The sequence below is a fragment of the Octopus bimaculoides genome, chromosome 19 (assembly GCF_046866305.1).
Source record: "Octopus bimaculoides isolate indiv1 chromosome 19, ASM4686630v1, whole genome shotgun sequence".
Lineage (NCBI taxonomy): Eukaryota > Metazoa > Mollusca > Cephalopoda > Octopoda > Octopodidae > Octopus > Octopus bimaculoides.
Window position 1 is genome coordinate 50,832,664 of NC_142946.1, and position 12,148 is coordinate 50,844,811.

At 40.5% G+C, this 12,148-nt stretch overlaps 1 protein-coding gene across 5 annotated transcripts in view; it reads right to left on the minus strand.

Moving 5' to 3' along the window:
• Positions 1 to 12,148, minus strand: part of LOC106867995 (uncharacterized) — a 67,676-nt gene that overhangs the window by 48,944 nt on the left and 6,584 nt on the right. For 2 of the 5 annotated variants that reach the window (XM_089337671.1, XM_089337674.1), the window contains exons 2-4: positions 3,274 to 3,497; positions 2,048 to 2,122; positions 806 to 981 (exon numbers count right to left, since the gene is read on the minus strand). In XM_089337671.1, coding sequence (XP_089193797.1) covers positions 806 to 981; positions 2,048 to 2,122; positions 3,274 to 3,434 — 412 coding nt within the window. In that variant the 5' untranslated portion in view covers positions 3,435 to 3,497. Of the gene's footprint in view, positions 1 to 805; positions 982 to 2,047; positions 2,123 to 3,273; positions 3,498 to 5,923; positions 6,086 to 12,148 lie in introns of all 5 variants that reach the window. The other 3 variants (XM_089337673.1, XM_089337675.1, XM_089337672.1) reach the window with 2 other exon arrangements.

Consider the following 12,148-nt stretch of genomic DNA (forward strand, 5'->3'; position numbering starts at 1 on the left):
AGGCCTCAAGAGACCCATTTGTGTCCATAGAACATGATTACCACTTCAGTTCAGTTCCACTACATGGCACCTTGGACTGACCAAAGCCTTGTGAGTGGATTTGGTAGACGGAAACTGAAAGAAGCCTGTCATATGTATGTGTGTGTTTGATCTATCCCCACACCGATTGACAACCTGTGCTGGTGTGTTTACACCCCCTTAACTTAGCAATTCAGCAAAGAAACTGATGGAATAAGCACCAGGCTTAAAAAAAAAAAAAATTACAGGGTTGATACATTCAACTAAAAATTCTTCAAGATGGTGCCCCAGCATGGTCGTAGTTGAATGACTGAAACAAGTAAAAGATAAAAGTCACACCAATGAAATCTCAAAGCTAGAAGATAATGTATGCTTAATTCAAAGCAATCATCATCATCATCATCATTATTTAACATCTGCTTTCCATGCTGGCATGGGTTGGACAGTTTGACAGGAGCTGGCCAAGTAGAAGACAGCATCAGACTGTCTGTTTTGGTATGGGTTTTACAGCTGGATGCCTTTCCAAACACCAACCACCCCAAAGAGTGGACTGAGTGCTTTTTACATGGCACCAGCACAGGCGAGGTCAGTTTTGGCATGGTTTTTACAGCTGGATGCCCTTCCAAGTGCTAACTTCACAGTGTAGACTGGATGCTTTTTTTTACAATGTCAATAAATAAGCATTACAACTGACTGAGTAATCTGAATGCTAAAGGGTTAATTACTGGTGCTGAGCAAGAAAGCATTTTGCATATGAAAAGAAAAAGGGGAAAAGATATTGACTTACAATCTTTGTTACCAGTGTGCATAGGATTGGGCATTGCAGCATTCTTCTCCACCTGTAGGTTAACTGCTTGATTAGCAGTGACAGTGAAAGCCGTCTGTGGGACTAAGCGCGGCATCAAAGGGATAAGACGCCGGCCTTCAATCAGCCAGTCAGCATCTGTACTTGGCCCACACATTCTGAAATACAAGGAGGAAAAGAAATTAGTGCAACTAACTACAAAACAATAATGGTGGCAGCAGCTGCTACTGTTACTGCAAAAGTCAAGACTGATTCTACTCGCGGTCGGCATCACCACCGAGATGATGGCCTTTCGATCGCACCAACGGCTGTTTGTTCGCTGCTGATCGCTCGCTCGCTTCTTTCTCACTGCTACGACTCACTCGACCAACTCATCATCCGTCGACCGCCTCGTCCGCGTGCGTAACACACAGACACACACACTCGCGGTCGGTATCACCACCGAGACAATGGCCTTTCGATCATATCGACGATTCTACTCTCAGATAGTCATTGCCAACTTTATTTCACATGTATTTGAAATTGCGGGGCTTTTGGATAATTTGTTGACTGAGAACTCAAACTTCATTGTTCATAGCTCACTGTTTATCAATTACAAACTGTTACAGAGTATAATTGCTCCCACAGACAGACAGTTGTGCACTCATATACATATACACACACTATATATATATATATATATATATATATATATATACAATTACACAAACACATACACTCACATACATAAATTTGCTCACAAAGCATTGGTCAGCCCAAGACTACAGTAGAACATGTCAAGTGAGATGGAACCCCAAACCATGAGGTTGAGAAACAAAATTCTTAACCACACAGTCATGCCTGCTACTATCCTGTGCATCTGCCTCTCATATTTATATATGTATATATATATATGTGTGTATATATATATATATATATATATATATATATATATATATATATATCATACATGTATGTATATATGTATTAGATTGGAGATGAACACTGATGCTCTATGTAATAGGCTTGATAATTGTTACAGGCTTCTTTAACATGAAACCAAAGCTAGTTTTATACCATAAATAGACTCTTTAGCCATCAATACAGCACTGAGCACCCATTCTCATTGTTTGATATTTACTTGGATATGTACCTAAGTAGAAAGGTAGATAGGTTGATAGATAGATAGATAGATAGACAGACAGGAAGGCAGGCAGACAGACAGACATGATATGATATACTCACTTATCTGCTATTGTTGCTAACTGTTCATCGTTGACGGCTCTTCGCACCTCAGCACGGTGCCGCTCTGTAGATATGCTGCAATAAGGAAATGACATTCATGAATATATCTCTTCCTCAGTTAAAATTTTAAAAGTTGAGAAATACGGAAATACAAAAAGATAGACATACATACAGATGCACCTATGTACATAAACATGTGTAGCTATCTCACCTACATATTTAATATAATTTGGGAAAGACACAAACACTGTGACTTTTAAATTAAATTTCTACATGGTGACTTGACCTGCTAAAAATAAAACCCAAATCTCTCTCAAGTCACACCCTACAGTCTTAAAAAAAATTAATAAGAAAATGGATAATGGAGTCTGAGACATTCTATAGCAGGGGAAAAAAATTAAACAGAATGGGCAGGGGAAGTGCATTGTTGATCCTTAAGGGATGACTTGGGGTTAAACAACAATAACTCCTGCCCCTTGAAATAAAAAAGGTTAACCACATAAAGATGACCACTACTGATCATTAAGGGTTAATGGTTATGAAGTAAATTACATCATTTACCATCATAGTTTTAATGTCCACTCTTCCATGCTCGCATGGGTTGGATGGAATTTATTGAGGTATATTTTCTACAGCTGGATGTCCTTCCTGCCAACAACCCTCATCCATTTCTGGATGGGATAATATTCCCCAATGGCTAGACGTGTTTTCACAAAATATTGGAAATGAATGACATTTACAACAAATCACACCATGTCAAAACAAGGAAATATAAACATACACAAAGGCACAAAATTACATACATCTATACATTATACACACACACAAACAAACATAAATAAAAATATATATGTAATGTTTGTTTGTGTGTGTATATATATGTATGTATATATATATATATATATATATATATATATATATATATATATATATATATATACACACACACACATATCAATAGGCTTCTTTCAGTTTTTTCCAACCAAATCTACTCACAAACCTTTGGTTGGTCTGTGTTTACAATAGAAGACATGCCCAAAGTGCCACACAAGGTGGGACTGAACCTGGAACCATGTGGCTGGGAAGCAAATTAACCACACACCCACACACAAATAGGAATACATCTTCAAGGAACATTTAGGCATACAAGAATTATTTTATTTCAAATAGCAAAACCAAAACCAACACAATAACAAAACAGGAATTAACACTGGTTTGGCACAAACCTCAAAGCATGCTGTAGGTCTTTGAGTATCTTTTTCTTATCTTTGGTGAGAATTCCTTGTGCTCTGAATGCAGAGATGAGGGAAGAATAGGCTTCAAGCTCCAGGCGGCGTAGAATCCGTTTAGACTCATCCCGAGATAAGTCCAGTAACAATGGCCACATACTGCCACCAGCTGCTGCCACCTGGTGCAGGTTACTGAAAGTTTGGATGGAACATCATGAGAGCTTTAGGAAATAAATGAAAAAAAAAAAAGATAATTTATATAAAAATTAAAATTAAACAATGCACAGTATATAACAACATAAAAATATTTTTTTTAATTTTAAGTTTTTAATACTAATTGTTTAAACAACGTTTTCATTCCTTCATTATAAATATGTGTGTGTATTCTTGAACTGTATAAATCAGAAATTCATATCCCATGACCAAGTGGAACAGCTTGTTAGGGCAGTGGGGAATTTATGAATAATATTTATTTAGCAGTATCAGCACTAAGTAGTGTTCAGGCGTATGCGAAATTTAGGTGTTTGTGACATATTTCAACGTCTAAAGACAAATTCGCTGCAGTTACTCTATCTGCCCAGTGCAGCTCGTTATTGGATTCCCAGATGTGTTTCTATCTCTTTAGCCATTATCCATGGGATATACTGAAGGGAGGTAAGTAAGTCTAGGCAGAATCTTAAAACTGTAACTTTAACTAAAACACTGAATTGTGCCATGGAAACAGCCAGGTCAGAAGAATCCCAGCAGTATTAGTAGTGCCAAGCAGTGCTTAGGCACATATGAACTTTAGGGGAGTCGAAATATACTTGTGACACATTTCAATTTCTGAAGGCAAAAAACTGAGGGAAGCTTTCGAAAGAGGAATATTCCTATACCAGGGATGTGCTGCCTAGGTAGGCAAGGTAGGAAGTGACTACCTTGAATAAAATAGATCAATAGCAACATTTTCTTCCCATGGCAAAATATGCACCTAATTCAATATAATTATGAAGGTTAGTCTGATTATTATGCATAAAATGCAAAATGTTTTATTTTTTTGTAAATTAGGTAGGCATTATTCACCCCTGCTTTTCAATCTCAGTATTTAAGCTATGCATAATAATGCTGTAGTACACGGCTGCATACATTTCTACAACACCTATAAAAGTAGAAACAGATCTGCCTTCAACTCAGTTGCGTGCCCGTGTTTTTCTTTTTTTCTTTTTTTTCTGCGTGTTTTACTAGATAAAGGTCGTCAACTGCCTACCCTGAGTAATTACTGACAGCTCGTGCCTGTCCTATACATTAAAACATAGAATGGCAAATCCTTAACAGAAAGTCAAATTCTTTTCCTTCAAGTCAGTCCTTCTATATCAAATGGTCAGATGAATGCTCTTCTGTTCTGGTTATCTTTGAAACATAAACATAACTGAAATCTTCATTTACTTTCAGAAAAATCTTAATGGCACAACTAAAGCTAAGTCTTTATCAAGCGAGAGATATGTTTACCAATTTCTATTAGTGAATCCATTTCCCTTTTCTGTTTCAAACAGGTGCTTTATTTGTTCATTTGTTCATTAAGTATGCTTTTCCATATAAGTTGACAATAACAGTAATGAAGGCATTTTTTTACAGCTAGATGCTCTTCTCGTTGCTAATCCTCAGCTGTATTTCAAGTAAGAGATTTTTCTTCCACGTACCATCAAAAGTGCTGAGTTACAAGACAATGTGTTGACAGGAAATTGTCAACATAACTTTACAGCTTTTGCTCAAGTAATTTCCTATGAAGACATCAAAGAATATAAATATTCACATCACCACCACTTTAACATCCAGTTTTCCACGCTTGCATGGGTCTGACAGTCTTTTATCAAAGCAGGGTTTCTACAGCCAGATGCCCTTCCTGTCGTCAACCACTAGCTGTTTCTAAACACAGTAATATTTTCCTGTGGTCAGACATGTTTCTGCAGTATACTAGAAATGACATTCGTTTACGGCAATCACACAACATTAAGACAAAGTGACATAAACACACATACGCATATATAGGGCAGAAACTAACTTCACTCACAAAGCTTTTGTTAGCCGAGGACTATTGAAAACACTAGGCCAGGTTGCCACACAATAGGATTGAACCTGAAACCATGTGGTCGGGGGGGGGGGGGGACTCCTTCCACACAACCCACCTGCACCTATATATTTATGTGTGTGTGCGCATGCACACGCATTAACACACACAAATATGGATCCCACCACCCCCCAGAGGTAAAAATAGGCTTGTGCAGGGCCAACACGCCTATCTAGGAAAAAGTAAAGTTACAGAGTTATACAAAAGTGTTGATGACAATTCAAAACTATCAAGGCCTGGAAGAGGGGAACCATCCCTAAAGGACAGAGAGGTTGTATCCTCCCAGAGTCAAGGACAGTATAGAAAAATTCATAAATGGCCTATATTCCATGGGGGAATAAATAAGAAATTACAATTTAGTAATACTGAATATTTTTATAATCTATTCAAAATCTAATTACAACATTTTTTTGTTTTTTTAAATGTCATTCCTTCTTCATGCAAGTCTGAACAGTACCAGGTTATCGATGTCTGAAAGTGAGAGGAGAGGACATTTGGAATCATCTCAGAAAATTACTAAGTGAAACACAGGTCGTTCACCTTGATGCTATCTGGCAGAGACCACATAGGCACTGGAGCTTGGCTAAATAGATTCAGAAAAGCTTGCAGCTGTTATATGTGCTTGTATATCTGCTCTACTTGGGCTTCAGTCTTAACACAGTGAGCATGAATCCTCTCTCTTTCTCAGTATGTTGACTCCGTCTAAGGCAAAAAAAAAAAAAGTTCAGTGACATTTGTGTACGTTGGCAACTGTAAAACATTCTCCTTACTATCCTCCATGAAGTTAAGTGTCCAACTGATAGGCAGAGAGAGAGACGAGGAAGTTTAGCTCGTATCATATAAAAAGAAGGACATGGCTGTGTAATCAAAAATATACTATGTTTGAGGATTGGGGGAAGGATGGGCTGATTAGAACTGAGAAAGATTTGGTACACAGGTCTCTTTGACCAGATCTGATCTTAGGGCTAAACTGCACACACGCAAACACACACACACACAGATACATACACACGTGAGCAGCAAACAGCATGTCTGTCAGCCTACTACTTCTCAACGCTAGAGAGAGAGAGAGAGAGGAAACTGCTATTCATCATATATATTGTTTACAGGCTACCTGCTAAACTTAGGTGTGTGTGGGGGTGGGGTGGGGGGTGGGGGGATGTCTATAAATACATCCTATTCTGGTCTACTTAGTAAAAATGTTAAAAACTGGCCAAATTTCAAATTTAACTTTATAAAATTTTAACGCATAATATGCCAATTGGCTGTTCGGATCTCTTCAAAAACACACGCAATTTTCTATATCATCATTATCAATTTATTTATTTTTTGCAAAATTTTAAATAATGCCATGGCAATTTTCTGTCTACTACAAAATAATAATAATAATAATAATAACAATAATCATGGTTTCAAATTTTGGCACAAGGCCAGCAATTTTAGGAGACGGGTGTAGTTGATTACATCAACACCAATATTTAACTGGTACTTTATTTTATCATCCTCAAAAGGATGAAAGGCAAGGTTGACGGCTGAATTTGAACTCCAAACATTAAACACCAGAAGAAATGCAGCTAAGCATTTTGTCTGGCATGTAAATGATACTGCTCATTCGTTGCCTTAATAATAATAATAATAATAATCTTTTCTAAGAAAGGCACAAGGTCTGAAATTTAGGAGGAGGGGGCTAGTCGATTACATCAACACGAGAAGGATGGAAGGTAAAGTTGACCTCCTCGGAATTTGAATTCAGAACATAAAGACAGACGAAATGTCGTTAGCATTTTGTCCAGTATGCAGTGGTCCTACTCCTTTCAATGCCTCAATAAATGAATAAATAAATAAGCAATAATAACAACAACAACAATCATGATTTCTCTTTATTAACCTCTACAGGTTTACAAAGAGATCGAGGATGATACAATACAAAATAATAATGATAATAATCGGAGTAGTAATGGAAATAGAAGACGTATTACAAAAAAGGAAAAAAAAAAGTCTCACTTCAAATGACCACTAAAAAAAAAAAAAAACAATGGACTAGATAGCAATCTCGCCTTTTATTCTGCATTCTTCTATATTTTGTTTGATCAGAGAAATCTAACTCCATTTGGCGACTAAAAGGGAAAGCAAAAAAAAAAAAAAAAAAAATTCATAAAAGAGTCTCTGAAATACTGCGAACCTACAACTAACTCATATCAACATAGGACTAGCAGAAGCAATACATGTGCTAGTTAGTGCTGATCATAGTAGTAGTAGAAGTAGTAGTAGCAGCAGCAGCAGCAGCAGCAGTGATACGGAACCAGTGATGACTTTTGCATGAAGTGAGTCTGCCTGCAACGGAGACTCACAAGCAGGTTGTTGCAGCTGTGAATGTTGGGAGTGCTGTGGTTTATAGCCCCAGGCCAGCTGTGATAGAGCAGCTGTGATCAAAGACCTGACATGCAAAGCCAAATAAATGCATAAGAGTATTAAGTGATAGAGCACTGTGATGAGAGAAGTAGCTGCGGCAACAGTAGTCAAATATACATAAGGAGACTATGTGAAAAAAGGTACTACTTCAAGATTTATATAATGTATCTTTTATCTTTTACTTCTTCCAGTCATTAGACTGCGGCCATGCTGGAGCTTCAAGAATTTTAGTCGAGTATGTTCGAGGGAGCTTATACATGCCACCAGCACGGGAGCCAGTCATGGGGCACTGGCATCAACCACGTTCACATGGTGATTTTTATGTGCTACCGGCACGAGGAGCCAGTCAGGCAGCAGTAGCATTGACCCATGCTCAAATGGTGCTTATTGCGTGCCACCTGCATGGACATAAATAAATAAGCTTTACATTTGACAAAGTAATCTGAATGCTAAAGGGTTACACAGACACTTAATGCATCCCTGGTTGTGATGCAGAAGTCATGGCAACAATGGACAAAAGAATTGGGTTGACAAGTATTTGGCTTTCATACAGAGGAGAGTTGATTTTAGCCCCAGGTCAACCTTGAAGCAGATTGGTGACAGACTAAAGGTATTCCACCCATGATGATCGTGCCTTTTCCCAATGGCTACATATCCTACACTTATGTTTTTGAGACAACATTGAAAGTCAAGGGATATTTGGCTATTATTTCCAGCAGCAAGAGTAACCGCATAGAAGCAAATTTGCTGGTTCCAGTAGAGATGTATGGTGGGCAGAAATTAGTAGTAGGTAAATGCAAATATTAACATACAAGTAAAACCATTAGCGACTTAATAGCGACAATGGCTGTTCTTTTATCAAAAGAATATACTGTTGCTAGGTTGCTAGGTAATAGTTTATCACTAAGTATAGTCATAACTAGCTGAAACCAAATATTGATGGTGATAACATTTATGTGCTTTTGTACTAAGAACACCCACTCTCTTGGTGGCACAGTCTTACTAGCTTAAAACTGCTACTACAGGCATTAATTCTATTAGACCAGTAGTTGGTGCTATTTTAGTTTTGAAATATATAGGCGTAGGAGAGGCTGTGTGGTAAGTAGCTTGTTTATCAACGGTCACCTACCGCTCCGGCAGACACTCTAGCCAAATCGACTACATCCTCGCCAGAAATAGGGAAAGAGGGCGGCTTATAAATGCCAAAACCTACCCTGGCGAAGAATGTACCCCACAACATAGATTAGTAGTTAGCGACTTTGGGATCAAGGCAAAATGGGTGCCCAGAATTAGACAGGCTTGGAGAAGAAGGGTGTGGAAGCTTAAAGACCCTGCAAACGGACAGAGACTTAGAGACAAGTTACTTGAAGCATTTAACGAAATAGAAGGGGATATAGCATCATACAACGTGGAAGACAATTGGAGATTTCTGCGGGACAACCTGTTGAAAGCCACCGACCAGATTTGTGGGTGGTGTAAGGTCCCCTCCCAACCCAGAGTAACGTGGTGGTGGAACAAGGAGGTAGACAGGGCTATTAGACAAAAGAAACAAGCTTGGAAGGACTGGAAGAACGGTGGTAGCAGGGAATTGTACCAATGTGCCAGAAGGGAGGCTAGGCGACAGGTTTATTTAGCCAGAGGGGAAGCAGATAAGGAAAGATTTGCCAATGTTCTGCGCCGTGAGGACCAAAGACTCGAGGTATTTCGGGTTGCAAGACAGTGTAGGAGAGAGAATAGTGATGTTGTAGGAGAGAAATGTGTTCGCATGGATGATGGTACGCTTGCATTAAATGAGGATGCAAAGAAAGAGGTCTGGAGATGCCACTACGATAGATTGCTTAATAAAGAGAATGAATGGGAGAAAGAGAGCCTGCCTTATGTCGACCCAATAGAGGGACCAGCTATCCGAGTTGATAGTACCAGGGTAGATAAAGCAATTAAGAGTATGAAGACCGGGAAAGCCCCCGGCCCATCAGGAATCACTGCAGAGATGCTCAAAATATCTGGCAGTGTTGGCTATAGCCTAGTCACCCGTATTACGAACCAGGTGATACACGAAGGAGTCATACCCTATGACTGGTGTAGCAGCATCATAGTCAACTGCTACAAAGGTAAAGGGGACGCTTTAGATACAAATAATTACAGAGGCATCAAGCTGTTAGATCAGGTTATGAAAGTTACAGAGAGGGTCATAGCCCAACTAATTAGGGAGCGAATCAATTTAGATGAGATGCAGTTTGGGTTCGTGCCAGGTAAAAGCACTACTGATGCCTTATTTCTAGTGAGACAGTTGCAAGAGAAATACCTAGCCAAGGATAAACCTCTGTACCTGGCTTTCGTTGACATGGAGAAAGCCTTTGACAGGGTCCCCCGATCCCTTATCTGGTGGTCAATGAGGAAACTTGGGATAGAAGAATGGCTAGTGAGAGCTGTGCGAGCCATGTACAGAGATGCGGCCAGTAAGGTGAGGGTTGGAAATGAGTACAGCAATGAATTCCGGGTAGAGGTAGGGGTCCACCAAGGTTCCGTCCTCAGCCCCCTATTATTTACCATAGTCCTCCAGGCAATCACAGAGGAGTTCAAGACAGGTTGCCCCTGGGAGCTCCTCTATGCTGATGACCTTGCCCTAATTGCGGAGTCACTATCAGAACTAGAGGAGAAGTTTCAGGTGTGGAAGCAAGGTCTAGAATTGAAGGGCCTTAGAGTCAACCTAGCTAAAACCAAAATCCTAATAAGTAGGAAGGTAGATAAAACACAAACCCCTTCAGGTAGATGGCCCTGCTCAGTATGTAGAAAAGGAGTAGGTAGTAACTCTATAAGATGTACCCGGTGCAAGCTATGGACACATAAGAGGTGCAGCAACATCAAAGGCAGGTTAACTAGCAAGTTAGTTTTTGTTTGTGGCAGATGTTCAGGTGCAATAAAGACTGCAAACAAACAGGAAACAACTTCTATCTCATTCCAGGGTGAAAAACTAGAGGTAGTCGATAGCTTCCGCTATCTGGGCGACCAAGTTAGTAGTGGGGGTGGGTGCGCTGAAAGTGTAGCTGCTAGAATAAGAATAGCCTGGGCAAAGTTTAGAGAGCTCTTACCCCTGCTGGCGACAAAGGGACTCTCACTCAGAGTAAAAGGCAGACTGTATGACGCATGCGTACGAACAACCATGCTACATGGCAGTGAAACATGGGCTGTAACTGCTGAGGACATACGTAAGCTCGCAAGGAATGAAGCCAGTATGCTCCGTTGGATGTGTAATGTCAATGTGAATACCCGTCAGAGTGTAAGTATCTTGAGAGAAAAGCTGAACATTAGAAGCATCAGTTGTGGCGTGCAAGAGAGACGATTGCGCTGGTATGGACATGTGGTGAGAATGGAGGAGGATAGCTGCGTGAAAAAGTGCCACACCCTAACAGTTGAGGGAACCCGTGGAAGAGGTAGGCCCAGGAAGACCTGGGCTGAGGTGGTGAGGCAAGACCTTCGTACATTGGGCCTCACCGAGGCGATGACTACGGACCGAGACCTTTGGAAATGGGCTGTGCGTGAGAAGACCCGGCAAGCCAAGTAAGATCGTTGCCAGTGCCCCTGGACTGGTTCTTGTGCGGGTGGCACATGAGATGCACCATTTTGAGCGTGGCCGTTGCCAGTACCGCCTGACTGGCTCCTGTAGGATTTTCGAGCGAGATCGTTGCCAGTGCCCCTGGACTGGCTTGTGCGGGTGGCACATAAAAGACACCATTTCGAGCGTGGCCGTTTTCGTGCGGGTGACACGTAAAAGCACCCACTACACTCTCTGAGTGGTTGGCGTTAGGAAGGGCATCCAGCTGTAGAAACTCTGCCAAATCAGACTGGAGCCTGGTGTTGCCATCCGGTTTCACCAGTCCTCAGTCAAATCGTCCAACCCATGCTAGCATGGAAAGCGGACGTTAAACGATGATGATGATGATGATGATGATGGTTCTGGGTTCAGTCCCACTGCATGGTACCTTGGGCAAGTGTCTTCTACTATAGCCTCGGGCCAACTAAAGCCTTGTCAGTGGATTTGGTAGACAGAAACTGAAAGAAGCCTGTCATGTGTGCGTGTGTATATATATATGTATGTATATGTTTGTGTGTCTGTGTTTGTCACCCTAACATCACTTGACAACTGATGCTGGTGTGTTTACGTCCCTGTAACTTAGCGGTTCGGCAAAAGAGACCGGTAGAATAAGTACTAGGCTTACAAAGAATAAATCCTGGGGTTGATTTGCTCGACTAAAGGCGGTGCTCCAGCAAGGCCGCAGTCAAATGACTGAAACGAGGTTGCCATGGATCGATCTTTTCAGGATGGCACATGTCTGTGCCTCCCCTACCAGG